General features: G+C 44.3%; 1 protein-coding gene, 1 long non-coding RNA gene and 3 other non-coding genes across 7 annotated transcripts; 4 read left to right on the top strand and 1 right to left on the bottom strand.

Annotated features, from left to right (window-relative positions):
• Positions 1 to 2,700: 2,700 nt before the first annotated feature.
• On the bottom strand, positions 2,701 to 14,374 carry LOC115126807 (protein kinase C and casein kinase substrate in neurons protein 3-like). Of its 3 annotated transcripts, none has more exons than XM_065006693.1 (10): positions 14,093 to 14,374; positions 8,594 to 8,661; positions 6,242 to 6,398; positions 5,916 to 6,151; positions 5,552 to 5,707; positions 5,296 to 5,471; positions 4,918 to 5,038; positions 4,534 to 4,613; positions 4,212 to 4,291; positions 2,701 to 4,086 (listed from the first exon to the last, which is right to left on the bottom strand). In XM_065006693.1, exons 2-10 carry the CDS (start codon positions 8,651 to 8,653, stop codon positions 3,977 to 3,979), a joined length of 1,176 nt encoding a protein of 391 aa, XP_064862765.1. In that variant the 5' UTR covers positions 8,654 to 8,661; positions 14,093 to 14,374; the 3' UTR covers positions 2,701 to 3,976. The 3 variants fall into 3 exon arrangements, 2 of the variants coding, with proteins under 2 accessions (XP_064862765.1, XP_064862764.1); XM_065006692.1 differs by lacking the exon at positions 14,093 to 14,374 and adding an exon at positions 13,621 to 13,842; XR_010460422.1 differs by lacking the exon at positions 14,093 to 14,374 and adding an exon at positions 13,621 to 13,843 and having other exon boundaries at positions 3,999 to 4,086; positions 4,566 to 4,613.
• Positions 14,375 to 15,545: 1,171 nt separating this feature from the next.
• LOC115126808 (uncharacterized) lies at positions 15,546 to 17,014 on the top strand. Its single transcript, XR_003863229.2, has 3 exons — positions 15,546 to 16,178; positions 16,407 to 16,439; positions 16,658 to 17,014. It is a non-coding gene; the product is annotated as an uncharacterized LOC115126808 (long non-coding RNA).
• LOC115126812 (small nucleolar RNA SNORD88) lies at positions 15,982 to 16,069 on the top strand. Its single transcript, XR_003863233.1, has one exon. It is a non-coding gene; the product is annotated as a small nucleolar RNA SNORD88 (small nucleolar RNA).
• On the top strand, positions 16,230 to 16,317 carry LOC115126811 (small nucleolar RNA SNORD88). The gene has a single exon (XR_003863232.1). It is a non-coding gene; the product is annotated as a small nucleolar RNA SNORD88 (small nucleolar RNA).
• LOC115126810 (small nucleolar RNA SNORD88) lies at positions 16,487 to 16,574 on the top strand. Its single transcript, XR_003863231.1, has one exon. It is a non-coding gene; the product is annotated as a small nucleolar RNA SNORD88 (small nucleolar RNA).
• Positions 17,015 to 17,781: the final 767 nt, after the last annotated feature.

The following is a 17,781-nucleotide window of genomic DNA, read 5'->3' on the forward strand; positions in this document are numbered from 1 at the left end:
CACACACACACACACACACACACACACACACACACACACACACACACACACACACACAAAATATACACACACACACACACACATACACGCACTCACACACACACATACACACACACACACACAAAATACACACACACACGTTCTATGTACCTTACCCTGCTAGACTGAATTGTATCAAAGAAGACATATGAGTAACACAGCATAATTTACATACTCCCCTCTCCCTTTAACATACACTCAGCATTATATGAACATTATGCATACACAATATATGAAATACACACAATATATAAAAACATGCGTTCGATTTGCCTTCAAGGAAACATCTTGCATTCTCATTCATCTGCAGACAGACATGCACTGAGTCAGACTAACACCAGTTCCAGGGCTTTTAATTATGTTTTTTTCCCCAGCAGCTCTCTCCATGGCAACCCAAAGTTCTGCTTGTCACAACATGAAACATGAGGGAATAAAGACATTTTCCCAATATGCTGCTACACCAGTGAGCATATTTCTCCTTGAGACAGGCCTGCTGTATGCTGCAAATGTGATATTTTAGCCCCCTCTGTTGGCTGCCTGGTGAACTGCAGATGAGTCTGCATGGGTGCATGTGCATCTTCCTACCTTTGTGTGTGCAGGATATTAAGTGTAGTTGAATTTCATTTGAACGAGACAGAGAGAGAGAGAGAGAGAGAAACGGAGAGCTGGAGAGAAGGAGGATCCACACAAACAGAAGAGATCATTAGGGATCGGATCAAATCACTCTTCTAAGCAAAATGATATAATCATATGACACTGGAGGTAAAGCCACTGTAAACTGACTCTCTCCATTGACTGTCTTCGTGGTGACTGCTGTGAGTGGCAGGAGATGTGATGTATGACTGTTTCATAGTAAATACAGAGGGCAGAGACTATGTACTAAGAGTGGTTGGCCACATGTTGACCTGACTAAGATAAATGGGTGACACTATTGACCGGGTTGTCTTTGAGAGCTCACTGGCGTCAATTTCAATGGATGTCAGAGGACCATTAGCATGTAAATGAGCTGTTTCCAATCATAATTGCCGTGACAAACAAGTGAGTGTTAATTGTTATGTGTTGGCATTGCACTTACTGTATAAAATGAGCTCTCTTAATGAATATAAATTGCTGAATTCTTTCTCTGTGGAATAGGAGGGAGGTGCACCCAAGCTGATAATAAGCTGTGCTCTGATTGGCCAAATGAAGACTCAGAGGTAAGCTTATTGGATAGCAAGGGTGTCGGACTACCAGGAACTTAGGAACTGAATCCTACAAGGTGAAGGTAACCTTGGGGTAGCTGACTCTACAGTTCCATGGACGACTATGCACCCTTAAGATGAGGTAAGATGAGGTGAATTCGTCATTTGGCATCATTAGATTGTGTTTCTATCACACTGTGTTTGTGCAAGTCTGAACCATCCCGACACACAAGCTAATAATGTATGTTGGCTTGCCTTCACAATGAAACAGTGAGGGAGTGTGGAGAGGGCCAACTATATATCTACTATATCGAGCCACCTGTCAATTGAGTAGTCCAGAGTTCAAAGGTCACAAACCAAAATGAGAGTAATTTCACAAAAATAGAAATTAACAGGAAATTTAGGAGTCAATCAACACAATCAGGAAGTCCTTGGTAATGAAAGGAAGTCCTTGGTAATGAAAGGAAGTCCTTGGTAATGAAAGGAAGTCCTTGGGGATGAAAGGAAGTCCTTGGGGATGAAAAGAAGTCCTTGGTGATGAGAGTAGTCCAGTGATTACATTTTCCCAGGAAGATAATTCAAATGAACAGGTTTTTACAGCATAATTACTCAACTATTTTACTTTCAAAGTTTAAAACAAACATTTAATTCATTGTTTCCTCACACCACCACAGCCATTTTGACCCATCCTTCCTACTCACATGACCCCATACAGACGGGGTATCATTTTGACCAATCAACAGTTAAACTATGTGGCATACAAATCATGGCATGGTTCTAGACATACAGTAAGACATTCCATTTATGTTTAACCTATAATACATAACCTTTATTTCTGTTGAATTCCATATCACATTACAATGTTACCATCTGTTTGTTTCCCTGCTGTGCCACTTACTATGTGCAGTCCTTTGAATAGAGAATCATCAACATCCAGAGCCATGGGCGGAATTCTGGCCATATGGTGATGTCACTTCCCATCTGGCTGAGAGAGGTGACATCACAGGCAGATGACCTGAACTAGGTCCAGGATGCCCTGCTCTACTGCACTCTGCTCTACTGCACTCTGCTCTACTCCACTCTGCTCTACTCTCTGACACAGTCTGTGATACACACTTGGGAGCCAGAGCTGCCCGTGTCTGACTGTCACTCAGACTGACAACTCCACTGATTTGGCACCATAAACATGCTCCAGAGCCCTGTTCAACACTCAGGCCAATGGTATTCACACATACATACACACACACACACACGGCTGCAAGCACTTGTCTACACACATTCACACACGCACGCGCATACACTCAAACACACACAGATATATCACACACATATACTGTACATTTAGCCGTTCTCTTCAAAGTATGTGTAAATAAACACTGTAGATACTGTATGAACTGTAGAACAACACAAACACAGTCATTAAATGTGTTCTCACTCGTCATCTCCTGTCCCAAGAACACGGCAACAAAAGTTATCAACATTCGTTTAGTTTCATTTTATTCTTTAGAAAGGCACTTACAGTATGAAAGGCTCAAATATACTACTACAAGAGACAATGAGGGCCGAGGCTTACCTTTCACACACATGCATGTATAGTACACACTCACATATACACACACATGCATGTATAGTACACACTCACATATACACACACATGCATGTATAGTACACACTCACATATACACACATGCATGTATAGTACACACTCACATATACACACACATGCATGTATAGTACACACTCACGTATACACACACATGCATGTATAGTACCACTCACATATACACACATTTAGAAATGGAAAAGAAAAACCAGAACGTGGACAGGCCCAGAAATGGCATCCTATCCTTCACTTTGGCAAAGGTTCTATTAAGGAGAGTTGCCATCAAGAAGACGATGAGAGGAGATCTATTACAGTCGCTCTGAAAGGAGATCCCAATCCTGTCACATCGTACTCTTATAACACACACAGGGTACAGGAGACATTACTGCTCATACTATTACTGATCAGGCTTCAGGTATTGATGAATTGTGCTCATTGTCAAAGTTTCACTCCATTCATAATAATAATCACTGATTAAAGCCTGTCGAAGCACTTATTTCTACATAAATATATGTTTCAGTAAAGTGAACAGGCGAGTTTAGCTCTATAAGAACAGCAAACATACAGTATGGCTTCAGCATCAAGTGGTGACATGTACAGTACCTATAGAATCAGCATCGCATCTCTCAAATTGTACAAAAAAGGCATCATACATCATATAGCTTTCATATAGGTGTCTCAGGTAAATATATTAAACATTTTCCAACATATTTTAAAGAAGAAATAAACCAGGATATTTGATGCCGTGTAGATATGCCAAAAGTTCGTTCAGAGCTATCATATCCCATAGTGTATTCTCTTTGGATGAAAGCTTTCCTGCAGATAACATGGGCACTTTTTTAAATGTATTATTATTTATTTATTCATCATTTTTTTTGTACCTTTATTTAACTAGGCAAGTCAGTTAAGAACTAATTCTAATTTACAATGACGGCCTACCCCGACCAAACCCTAACCCGGACGACGCTGGGCCAATTGTGCGCCGCCCTGTGGGACTCCCAATCACGGCCAGATGTGATGCAGCCTGGATTCATTAAGGAACAGTACACAGTACACATCGGCTGAGGATCATTTCAGACACAATGTTTCTTATCAAAATGAGTCACTTTCATTTTCATTCTATCTATTTCTTTTTACAAACATAGTGGTGTAACTACACCGTCTCTACATAGTTGGCTGGGTAGAGTCCCTCTCTCCCTCCATCCTTCATCCCTCTACACCAGCCCTGGTCATCCTCGTCCTCAGTCTTCAGAAACTCCTCACCTGGAGGGGAGAGGTGGAGCATGGTCATAATATATCATTCAGTAACAGAGTACCACAGTCTCTCTCTCTCTCTCTCTCTCTCTCTCTCACACACACTCACAGACAAGTACAGCGTGAAGACCTACCTGCTTTAAAGGAGAGCTCATCTGTCTCCTGTCCGTCATAGTCATAGAGAGCCCTGACCTTAACTCCTCCAATCATTACACTGAGAGAGAGAGAGAGTGTGTTAGTGTAAATCAACCATACACTAACCGTAACTACAAGCAATTAACACAACAGTCAGTATCTGAACTATATGATTCATCATAATGAGATGGGAAGTGAGTACTACACGTCTCCTGTATCATACTAAGACTGTAACGTAAATTCCTCCAACTACTTAACATCACTGAGATAGAGATGTACTGTAGGAGGAATCAATAAAGAGACAGATGGAGACATGTTTACCTCCTCTCTATGGTGCCTTGTTGTGACTCTACCTCTTTCTCTTTCTTCCCTTTTTTGCTTTTCTTCTCTGGCGTCCACTCCTGAAAGAGACCTTTCATTAGACCCCATTGGACAACAAGGCAGACCGGTCCAGTCTATTAGCCTCCAGAGACTGTAATACTGGTCACATTGTTGTTATACTCAGTATGTTGGACTATGCTCTACTGTTATACAGTCTGCTGCATTAGCTTGTAACACTGTTCACTACATTAGACTAACTCTGACAATAACACAGGGCAGAAGTCTACATCAATCCATATTACAGTACATTATATTAGGCCCCATTAACTTTCATTAGCCCGCTGTGTCTGTGTGTGTGAGTGTGTGCATGTGTGAGTGTTGCACCTGGAACTGAGGCCAGTCGGTGGGCATGCCCGGTCCGTGGGTGTTCTTCCACCAGCGCAGGTCGTCCTGCTCACTGATGGCCATGAGAGTGTTGTGGAGCTCATTATACACAGCCTTCACACTGAGAGAGAGGGGGAGGGAGAGAGGTGGAGGGGGGAGGGAGGGAGAGAGGGGGGGGAATGATAGAGAGTGAGGGAGAAGGAGAGGGGGAGGAGTGAGGGAGAGAGAGAGAGGGAGGGTGGAGGGACAGAGAGGGGAAAGGGGGCGTGACAGAAATGGAGAGTGAGAGATGAGATAAAAACATTTACACAACGCCACTACAACAAACACACCCTAACACACCATCCTAGTCACAGTCTGGCTGCAGGTGTAGCCTACCTCTCGTTGTTGGTGACGTCCAGGTGTCTGTGGACGGACAGGAAGGCCTGTTTGAGGAAGCTGATCCTCTTCCTCTCCTCCTCCTGTGATTGGTCAAAAATACACTCCATCTCCTCCATGTAGCGAGGGGCATAGCGGGTCACCTCCTCCAGAACCTTCTCATAGCGGACTCGCACCTGGGGGAGAGTTACACATTATTACACACAGACTCACACATTCACTTCTCTCCTTCATTCTCTTACTGTCTATCTCTTACTTTCTCCGTCTCCTGCTGAGCCAACTCTCTTTCCTCCTGAATCTTCCTCTGTTTCTCGATGGCCACGTCAGGGTTGCCCTTGGCGTGGACCTCCCGGTCCCTGGCAGTCTGCTCCTTACGCTGCACTTTATGGAACGCACTCCTGGCTTTGTCCAGCTGAGGGGGGGGGCATAAGGTAACACTGACATATTAGTGACTCAATGAAGACTCCCATACAAACACTTTCAAGTCATTTACCTCTGCCCTACCCTATATAAAGGTATGATCTTTGAGTCTGGGAATTTCTCAGTAGAGATTGTCCATTCAACGTGATGATTCATAGTGTCATAGTGAGAGACCTCTCTTTCATCTACAGTATTCTAACCTTCTTCAGCCGTTTGGCCCAGGGCTTCTGAGCACGTGCGAAGCCAGTCCCAAAGTCCTGGGACTCCTTGAAGCCTCCAAAGAGCTTCTTATGGAAGGTCTCTTTCTGCCAGGTCCTGACCCGGTCCCCGTCCTCCGAAACCAGGGAGCGACACACGGACGAGTGCAGGGCGGCGAGGCGGTCGGCGGAGGAGAGGAAACACTGCCACGCCTGCAGGAGGGATCCATATAGCGGGCCTGTAGAGGGAGGAGAGCAGAGAGGGTGGATACAGTATCAACAGGGAACATAGTGAGCAAACAGTGAATCTCTTCAACTGCAGTACTCACTGGAGTCCACCAGGGGCTTCCACTTGTTGCTCCACTCGCTGAGCTGCTGAGCGTACTGCCTCTCCACACGGGCTCTCTCCTGGAAGCACACCACGATGTCATTACACGCCTGGAAGGCATCCTCCGTGCGCTTCACCGTGCGCTGGTAGTTCCCAGGCTAGGGGAGGGAGGGAGGGAGGGAGGGAGGGAGGGAGGGAGGGGGTGAACAAGGACGAGGAGGGGGAGGGAAAAATTTGAGATTGAACATACAGTAGTAATGTAGCAATGGATATTAACACGGATAGTGAAGTTCATTTCAGTTAAATAACAATTTGACTGTTTCCTCTTTACACTCTCAACACCATGACCTGTAACCTGTTCTCATCCTAACGTCGATCTGTTTTCCTTTAGACAAGTCATTTGAATGTTTTGAGGTTTCTGTAAAAGCCTAATGAAGGCACCATGGGGTGTGGCTGGTGTAGACAGGCCAGTAAAAGGACAGATGAAAGGGGAGTGATGGAGTAACAGAGGGCAATTCACTGAGGGTAATGACATTACCAGAGTTGTGTTTGTGGATGTGGAGTTTGGAAAACGCTCCATTATTTTCCTGGCTCTATTTTCACCCCTCTGCTTCAGTTTGATAACTTTTCCTTTCTCTCTCTCTCTCTCTCTCTCTTTCTCTCTCTCCCTCTCTCTCTTTCTCTCTCTCTCTCTGTCTCACTCTCTCTGTCTCACTCTCTCTCTTCCTCTCTCTCTCTCTTTCTCTCTCTCTCTCTCTCTCTCTCTCTCTCTCTCTCTCTCTCTCTCTTCCTCTCTCTCTCTCTCTCTTTCACTCCCTTTCTCTCACACATACATACACCTTGCCACGTTTCCAGACAATATCTATGTAATTGTCTCTCCTTTGGGTCATCCTCATCCCGTTCCCTCCCTCTCCCTCTCTCTTTGTGTATGTTGTGGTTTCTACTGACTCTGAGAATTAAGTGAAAACAGCTGAGGAATCTTGCCCAAAGCCAACAGCACTGCTCCAGAACTAGCCGCAGCCAACCAATCACAAAGGCCGACCGAGACAGCCACTACAACTGAGCCTGCACAACACTACAGTATATCACAGAAATCAAGTCATCAGAGATCTGACATGGTTCTCTGTAACAAATCACATTTCATGTACATACCAACACAGTAGAGCAATCAAATGGCTGTATAGTTGCGTACATAACAGGCAGAACTAGAACAATGTGAAATGCTGGGGAAGCAACATAGTGAACCTATAAACTCAAATCAATCAGACAGTACAGTGGACTGTCACTCCAGTGATGGCTATTCTGCACACTCTACAGAACTGAACTAGTAACAACTATGACAACACAACCAATATACTCCATAATAAGAGTCAGAGCACATATTCTACCCAACACTTCACAATGACAGGCAGCAGCCAGAAGAGGAGGGCCAGAGAGCAGCATTAAGAGGAACTGGGCTGGAAACACATCCAACACAACAGGAGGGAGCCCAAATTACACAGAGAGAGAGGAGATGAAAGTGGGGCAATGACCAGGAGGCCAGCAAACAGGAAGAGAAGAAGTAGACACGGGTCAGTCGGATGGAGCTGCAACTAGCCAATTGGTGGAGCATTGAAGCCAAACCAACCTATCCTATAGCCATAGCACATTTATCAGCCTATCATGATATGAGCATTATGGAGGATGGTTAAAAACAAATCTATTTTTCATTTGAGAAACATATTGGCTATCTGCTCCCTCGATGGACACCAATGGACATTTATATTTATCAGTATTACTATTGTTTTGTTGTTTTGTTTCATTCACACCTGCACTGTTGGAGCTCGGCGCTGAGGAGCTCGGAGCTGAACTATTTCACTGTACACTGCAACTAAATAAACATCTTACGCATCCAACAACCATACGTAAAATGTATGGACGCATGACTGTAAGTTGGTTTGGATAAAATCGTCTGCTATTATTAAGTTGTTATAATCCATTTCAGAGTTGTTTATTAACAGGTAATAACGTTGTAATGATTAGGATACGGCTGTAAAGAGGTGGGTGAATGATGGGATGATGCCCTAGCTAAAAGGGAAGCAGAACTTCCTTTATCGGAAGCCAAACAACATATGGCCAGCCTAGTGTGATAGAGAGGCCTTGTACACACTGACCTATGAGCAGCAATACTGTTTTGTCTGTCACGGGAATCTCTTGTACAAGGTTATCAAGACATCCTGAGGCTAAATGGTGCTGTGTTTTCCTGTCTGTTTCTTCCCCCTCTCCACCTCTTTCTCCATCTCTCTCATTACATTTCTCTGTGCACACACACACACACAGACACACACACACACACACACACACACACACTCACCATCCAGAAGCTCTGTTTGGTGGCATCTTCAGTGGCAACCTCAGGAGGGAGAGTCGACATCCTGTCCACTGAAACAGAAGAATATGTAGTGAAATCATTTATGTAGCTCTCAACATACCTTTACACCACCCAGGTGGTCAGTTGAATACAACGATGGAAATCCATGAAGACCAGTTTGGTTCAGAAAGTCTGAGATAATTATTTTCCTCCACAGTAAAGTTGATTCAAGAGATTGTTACATGTGTTAATAAAACTGGACAGATAAGAGGATACACTGTAAAGGCCTTGCTGTGAATTTCACAGTAACTTACAGGCAGCTCAGTCATAAGTACAATTCTGTGTTTCATATTGTAGTATACCTACTGTAATATAAATACGGTATCAAAGCAAGTACTCTTCAACTGTGAATGAATGAAATTCACTGAGGGGTGAGGTTTATATTCCACAGTATTTTTCTGTAATTACAAGGGATTGGTGCAAGCAGGTTGGCTGCTGTAGTATGCAAAGTGTTTACACATATTTTGTGTTTTATATCACGTGCACATCTGGAGGCCTTAACAAAGGCTTCCAAACTGGCTGCAACCACAGAGCAAAACAGACCAAGGACATGGCAAAATGTAAGGTTTAATCTTTTACTGCAGTGGGCTAAATCAGGGTCACACATGGTAGTCTTAAACAAATCTACTTTGAAACAAAAGTATATACCTCACACACATGGTTATGGGCTTAAAAACAAGAAGAAACCTGTACCATGTCAGATATAGAGTTGTCACGCCCTGACCTTAGAGAGCCTTTTTATGTCTCTATTTTGGGTTGGTCAGGGTGGCCATTCTATGTTCTTTATTTCTTTGTTTCTGGCCGAGTGTGGTTCCCAGAGGCAGCTGTCTATCGTTGTCTCTGATTGTGGATAATACTTAGGCAGCCCTGTTCCCTCCTTCTGTGTGGGATCTTGTTCTTTGTTTGTGTGCAGGTAGTTTGCACAACGAAGCTGTTCGGTCGTTGTATTCTTTATTGTTTTGTCTTTTCTAATGTTTCACTTCGTTAATAAATTATGTGGAACTCCGACGACACCCGTTACAGAAGATCCCATCACTGTTACGACTCCTACCGAAGGTGGCTCCCCTTCCTGTTCGGGTGGCGCTCGGCGGTCGTCGTCACCGGCCGACTAGCTGCCACTCACTGATCCCTTTTCCCCCTTTTCTGTTTATTGGTTGCACCTGTGTTTAGTTTAGGCTATTTGGTTGGGCTTTATTTACTAGCCGGCCCGCCTGCTGGTTGTGCAGGATTATTTTGGTGTACACGGCTGTATGTCACGGTTGTCCATGTGTTTGGATTTTTGCTGGACTTTTTAAGTCCCCCGTGTTTGGGGCATTTGTTTGGGTTGGCGTCTGTTCACCGTTGTGGTGCATTAAAAAGTAGCGCTAACCTGAACTCTCTGCTTCCTGCGCCTGACTTCTTCCCCACTACACCCTGGGCGTTACAACCACAAAGAGACCAAGCAGCGTGTCCTGGAGGAATGGATATGGGAGGAGATACTGGAAGGCAAGGGACCCTGGGCACAGGCTACAGGCTGGTGAATATCGCCGTCCTAAGGAGGAGCTGGAAGCAGCAAAGGCGGAACGGCGACGCTACGAGGAGTTGGCTCAACGAGGCGTGCACGGGAGGCAGCCTCAGAATCTTTTTGGGGGGTGGCACACGGGGAGATTGGCGGAGTCAGGTTATAGACCTGAGCAAACTCCTCGTGCTTGCTGTGGGGCGAGAGTGACCTGGCAGGCACCGTGTTATGCGGTAAAGCTCACGGTGTCTCCAGTGCGCACTCACAGCCCGTTGCGCTATATTCCAGCTCCCCGCATCGGCCGGGCTAGAGTGGGCATCCAGCCAGGACGGATGGTGCCGGCTCAGTGTTCCTGGCCTCCAGTGCGTCTCTTCGGCCCAGGTTATCCTGCGCCAGCTCTACGCACGGTGTCCCCGGTTCGCCAGCACAACCTAGTGCGGCCTGTTCCAGCTCCCGCACTTGCCGGGCTACAGGGGGTATCCAGCCAGGACGAGTTGTGCTAGCTCTGCGCTCCAGACCTCCGGTGCGCCTCCACGGTCCAGTGTATCCTGCGCCGGCTCTGCGCAAGGTGTCAGACAAGCCCAGTGCGTCCTGTGACAGCACCTCGAACGTGCCGGGCTGAAGTGGGTATCCAGCCAGGACAGGTTGTGCCTGCTCCACGAACCAGGCCTCCAGTGATGGTCCATGGCATGAACCCTCCAGTGATGATCCATAGCACGAAGCCTCCAGTGATGATCCATGGCACGAAGCCTCCAGTGATGATCCATGGCACGAAGCCTCCAGCGGCGATCCATGGCACGGAGCCTCCAGCGACGGTCCCTGGTCTGGAGCCCCTAGCGACGGTCCCCGGTCCGGAGCCCCCAGCGACTGTCTCCGGTCCGGGGCCCCCAGCGACGGTCCCCGATCCGGGGCCCTCAACGAGGGTGGGCCAGAAAAGTGGGGTGAGCCAGAGGTGGAGCGGGATCTACGTCCCGCACCGTGGATAGATGCCCACCCAGACCCTCCCCTATAGGTTCAGGTTTTGCGGCCGGAGTCCGCACCTTTGGGGGGGGGTACTGTCACGCCCTGACCTTAGAGCCTTTTTTATGTCTCTATTTAGGGTTGGTCAGGGTGTGATTTGGGTGTGCATTCAATGTTCTTTATTTCTTTGTGTGTGGTTCCCAATCAGAGGCAGCTGTCTATCGTTGTCTCTGATTGGGGATAATACTTAGGCAGCCCTTTTCCCTCCTTCTGTGTGGGATCTTGTTCTTTGTTTGTGTGCAGGTAGTTTGCACAACGAAGCTGTTCGGTCGTTGTATTCTTTATTGTTTTGTCTTTTCTAAAGTTTCACTTCGTTAATAAATTATGTGGAACTCAAAGACCGCTGCGCCTTGGTCTCATCCTTCCGATGACACCCGTTGCAAAAGTTGAAATGTTTAAAACGTAAATCACAGAAGACTGAAATATAACAAAACTGTTTGACATAAAAACACTGTATTTTCATTGCTTTAAAAAAATATTATCTTGATAAATTAGCATATTATGAAAAATATTGATAACATTCCACCCATAAGGTCAGAGAGGGCACTTTGGTCATTGACTGCAGGAGAGGGCTACAACTTGCTGCCACTCCAATCTGTGCCTTATACATTTGAAATTGATGAGGCACTTTAACCACATAGGAGTTAAATTGGTCCAGCATTCTCACTCATGGGTGCAACAAATATGGCATCTTACAAGGCACACCTCAAAATATGGTAACGAGCCAGAAACAACAATACCATGCACCCACTAGTGGTCAAAAGGGTTTTGGTGCTCCAAAGATACGATATGGTACTGTACTCTGTGGTTTGGATTTACAATACCATTAGAAATACAGCAATTATTTCCCTGCCCACAAATTTGTTGTTGCTGATAATACCCCCAAATTACCGTATAAATTACAGTTTTCCGTTACAGTGTAGAATTGGACAAATGTGTTGCAAAAGCAAAGTATTGTTTCTACAGTGTACAGGGTAGATTGATAACTACCAGTAGGTGAGAGGGAGTTATTCTGGCGTGGTACAGTATCAGTATAATACAGTAAAACAGATACTCAGAGGCCTGGCATTTAAGGCCCTGAGTCTACCAGCAAGGATGGAATGCCCTCTCCCACAATTCCCAGCTTTGAAACTTGAGCCATCCCAAAATAAACAGGGGGTAAAGGTCACCCCACTGTCCCCGTCTCCCTACTCTCTCCCTCTCTGTGTCTCTGCTGATGGGCTTGTCTTCCCCTCTCGCCCTAGAGAAACATAAAAACATAGACACACATGCAATACGCACACAACACACACACAAACTCACATGCTCCTAAATCTACAGACACACACTCAGACAGACAGTGCCAGTTCCAGCGACATAAGAGGTTTCTTAGGGCCCTCGGCCGTTAGCGGGCACGACCCCAAAAAATATAATTGTCGAAACTTACTATTGAGAGTAAGAATACACCAGTTACAATTTCAAAATGCGGTTGTACATCAACAGTTTTTCTGCTGCAGAGGAGGCTTCTGGGAGGAGCTATAGGAGGACATCCTCCTACAATGAGACCGTCCTCCTATAGCTTCTCCCACCAGCCTCCACTGTTCTCTTGTTATGTCAGTCACTGATAGTCACTCAATTAGCCATGTCAGCTAACAATTTGTTTAATAGGTAGTTAGTCTATCCAGCTATCTAAACACGCAGGGCACGTGTCCAGGGACCCTGAACTCCAGGGGGCCCCATTGATTTTGTTAGTCATTCTCATTAAGGTATCATATTAACATGGCATATGTTATTACAAAATGTGTAGATTTGCAGGAAATGAGCTTCAAACTGCAAAAAAAATCTCCAAATGGCTAGAGGTGGCCCTGCAGACAGACTCACATGCTCAGTGACACAAAATATAAACTAGAGAGACAAACCAACATGATCCCAAACAGCTTACAATAAAACCTCTCTCAAGGCATTTTACAGAGAATGTAACAAATCCCACTCTGTCACAAGACTAATATTTCTCTGTCTGTTTTCCAGATATCTGTATCTCTCCCTCCCTCAGTGAGACCCACTATCAGATCCATTAATTCTTCTGTATCTGCCTCTATTCATGGGTTATCACATGATTCTCCATCTTCAGTGAGGGCCTGTGATGAAAGTGTGGATTCTCTCTCTCTCTCTCTCTCTCGCTCTGTTTGTCTGTCTGTCTGTCTGTCTGTCTGTCTGTCTGTCTGTCTGTCTGTCTGTCTGTCTGTCTGTCTGTCTGTCTGTCTGTCTGTCTGTCTGTCTGTCTGTCTGCAGGAAGATGACACAACCCACAGGGTCTTTAGTACTCTCTCACAACAGATATATAATGAATAATTTCCTTCTTAACCTTTGACCCCTCTTCCTGTCCCCTTTTTCTAGTGAAGGACCCCGATCAGTACAGATAGTGATAAGAGCATACCAAATCAAGGTATTATTTGAATAATATCTCACTTACCGTCTACTGCCATAGATTTGACTTGATCATAGACCATGCAAAAAAATCTGAAACGCCTGTGTGCTGTCCAAGTCAAACTATTAGAAATCTCTGGAGGAGTCCAACACTTTTGCAATAGCCTACCCCAAGAGAAAGCAGAAAGGGTAAATCTTCTGAAACTTATTGAAATGCTCAAGCCTGGCACATACTCCCACTGCCAACTCTCTCACCCCCTGTCTACCCTCTCTTCCCCCACCACAGTACCCATCACCCCCTCTGGCATACACTCTCTCTCCTCCCCCTGCCCCCCGTTTTGGCTGTCACACATAACTCAGTACATACACCCACGCCGAGAGGAAATATATATCAACATATGAACGCATACTACAAAAATAGACTTGTACAGTAAACTATCAGTGTATCAGGTCTTAATGAAGTTTGAATTCAGCCAGAGAAATCTGAGGTTAGTGAAATACATGGAAAAGTGTCTTACCTCTCACTCGTTCACTGCTGCTGGTGGCCTCACTGTTTTCACTTGCTCTTCTTTTCTGGGTTAAGTTTCTCACCACCCTCCTCTCTCTCTCCCCTTCTGTCTCTCCCCTTAGCCTGCTCAGTTTTTTCCCTAGTTCTCTCCTCTCTCTTCCACTCCTTTTACTGTGATTTTGCTCCCTCTTCTTCCCTTTCTTTGGCCCACTGTCAGTGTCAGATGAGTTGGCTGTCTTTTTCCCCTCTCTCCTCCCTCACCCGCTTTCTCCGTTCCCTCTCTCTTCAAAACAGCTGCAGAAAACTAATTCTCTGGCTCTCTGTACCACACCACTGGACAGCACCCCTCCCACTTATGCTATCTTTTCCTCTCTCTCTTTCTCTTTCTCTTTCTCTCTCTCTCTCTCTCTCTCTCTCTCTCTCTCTCCATGGAGTGTTAATGAAGTGTGCAGTGTTTTTGGCTTTTAGTGTGTATGTGTGCCTGTGGTCTGGGGTAGCAACCTTTGACTAGGACTGTTACAGAGCACTGTGTATGTGTGCTATATAGAGCCTAAGGTTTTGTCATATAACTGTATGTTGTTAAATACCACTCTACACAAGCCACAGAATCACATATTATATAGTCAAAGATAAGAAGAACAAAATTCCACCCCCTCTACGTCCCCCTTGCCACTCCTCTATACATTCCCCAAGGGTGTTTGGGGGTCTGCCACAGATGGTGAGGACATCCAGTGCGTGAGTGTGGATGTGTGTGTGTGTGTGAGAGAGAGAGAGAGAGAGAGAGAGAGAGAGAGAGAGAGAGAGAGAGAGAGAGAGAGAGAGAGAATGTGTGTTTCACTTTAAAGCTGGGGATCTCTGGAGATGAATAGGCGGCCATATTACCAACAGCAGTCACTCACATACCTTATGATCTCATGCCTAATGCTATGCTACACTTCTCTGTTCTGCCTTGCCAGGACTTGTCGTTTAAAAAATTAGACAGTTGAGCTGCTGACACAGTGACTCTGCAAGGCGTGGCATTCAAGCTCATGTTATTGTCAAACATTGGGCTGTCATTGAGGGGAAATACAGTATTATCAATCCACACATTATGGTTCCAAAAGTAGAACCACTCACACAAAGTTACCATTATACTGAAGTGTATTATACTGTGTATTATACTGAAGTGTATAATGGTAACTCTGGCAATAAAGTATCCTGATCACATGCTATTTTTACCAATTAATCATGTATGCTTTGGCATGTATGGCCTCTCCAATGGTTATCTTATCCAAGACAAAAATGTTGCAAGTAGTTAACAAATTAAATATGCATATAATACACTTTAAATACATTTTATTTCATAGTTCGACTTCAAGTTGTTAATTCTAAACAAGGTGATTGTTTTTACTTACGGCGCCTACGATAGGCAGCAAAAAAATGGGGTCCTATTCTTTTCCCGGAAATGACATGAAAAACCGGCCATTTTGGTGAGTCAGCCTTTTCCTCACATAGACTGGACGGTCAGAACGTGGCCTGGTGATTGTGAAGCTGGACATTTTCGTCTTATTTGAATTAAACGATATAGCTAGATAGTTCATTTCCTCAGCAGTCAAGATTTATTTAGTTCGACAGTAAACGAATTCCCTCGATGTGGCTAGCTAACGTTAGCAGCTTGCTAGCAAAGTAGGCTAATTGTAGAGTATGCAGGAAGCTCATGTTAGCCAAGTAGTTAGCTATAGCTACTTAAACGTTTTGTATGAAACTTTCAATTTATAATTTCGACTTGAGGTAAATCAAGTGTTGGGTAAATATTTCGTTTTGATTTGGCCTATACCCAAGAGGGTGAACCTTTTCTATGGACACTGCTTAGCTAGCAAGTTACCTGGGGCATTGCGGTGTCTGGCACGTTGTCTGAAACGTCTCCTATGATGTTTTGCACTGGGCTCTGAAATTATGTGGCGATAAAGTTCTCTCTGGCTCTGACAGGCCCGATTCTGAGGATGCTCGCGTCCAATGTAGTTAGTATTGTCTGCTTGATTGTAAGTTGCAGATATTGTCCTTACGGAAGTCTTTTTCTATTGTCCAAAGGTTACGAGGCTGTCAGAACCCACAAGGTGAGTGGTTTTACATTTACATTTGTTTTCTTTCATATGTAACGTTACTTTGTTTTCCTATGATGTTTTGCACTGGGCTCTGAATTTCTGTGGCGAAAAAGTGCTCTCTGGCTCTGACAGGCCCGAGTCTGAGGATAATGTTAGTCGTCTGAGTCTTGTAAGATTTTTTTTTAAATATTCATTGATTATCATCGATTATTGTCCTAATGGAACTTATTTTCCCCAAAGGTGACAGGGCTAAGTCGATACCAAACTTACAAGGTGAGTAAATGCTAATGACTAGCAAATTGAATCCTTGTTTAAATGTCTTTCTCCTGTGATGTTTTGCACTGGGCTCTGAATATCTGTGGCGATAAGGTGCTCTCTGGCTCTGACAGGCTTGAGTCTGAGGAGACTGATAATAATTAATCACATAGGATCCTTGTAGGTTGTGATGTAATTATTTTCAGACAGTTTTCTATCACTTTTTTTTCATGCAGTTCTTGGACCTCCACAGAAGATGTGTGGTGACTGCAGTCTGTTATTAACATGGGATGAGTTCTTCAATGGATAATTTAGGGGCCTGTTTTGCACAAGAGGCACTGTTTTACCTGTATTTCCAGCATTATCCAGCTGGTGTCACTTAAGTCCCTTTTTTGTTTCAATCAAGCAGCTTCCCCAACATGACCAAGATTGCGAAACAATATCCCTTTTGCTAATAATTCTGTAGATGTGGGGAGAATTGTTAATACAAGGGCTGACTCATCAATGGAAATGTGCTGACCTAAGTGAGATTATTTTTTATTTATGTTCCTGATTGTTATGGAAGGCTGAAACATTAAAATATTTTAATCAGATACTCTGGGTCATGTCCTTTCTAACTTTACTGGTGAGATCCCCCAGGAGCTGTGTTTGCTGCAAATGGTCAATTTATTTGTAAATGTAATAAATGACCACTCAATTTTATTTCTGCATCTTTATTATAATTATAATTTATCTCTTAACATTTGACATTCATATATTTGTTTATATGAATGTGCATATGTAGATCACATTCTGTAAATTACTGCTCATACTTCTCATCAGTTTAAAATATTCTCTTAAACAAAATGGTGCTTTCTATATAGCCAGATCCTTCCATCTCCTAAAAGCGTAATTATACACCTCTTGAATCCTGCTATGAGATGGTGGTGAAAAACACTGCAAAACAAGTTTGTCACTGCCACATTTACCCAACACTAGTAAATGGTAAGGTTGTCATAGCAGCAGGAACAAGCATTCATACCTTGTTGATATTCTAAGAGTAATGTGATAATGAACCCATTGCATAATGCAGTGACTGTAAACCAGCTGAACAGTACATAGTCTCTCACAGTGCAGCAGCTGTGTAGGGGGATTTCTGCAGGGAGTTGATGCCTGGAGGACATGCAGAACAGGTCTTCCATAGGGAATGGAGCGAGCGGTATAGAAAGCACTTCAGTTAAATAACATTGTACCTTCACTGGAAACATTATTTGGAAGACAGATTCTTTAGAACTTTAGGGTTAGATTTTTTGTATCATAATTGGGATGAGCATTATTTTCATCGTCCTTATTGCTATCACCAACCTCATTCCCCATCCTG

Source organism: Oncorhynchus nerka, linkage group LG21, assembly GCF_034236695.1.
Source record: "Oncorhynchus nerka isolate Pitt River linkage group LG21, Oner_Uvic_2.0, whole genome shotgun sequence".
Classification (NCBI taxonomy): domain Eukaryota; kingdom Metazoa; phylum Chordata; class Actinopteri; order Salmoniformes; family Salmonidae; genus Oncorhynchus; species Oncorhynchus nerka.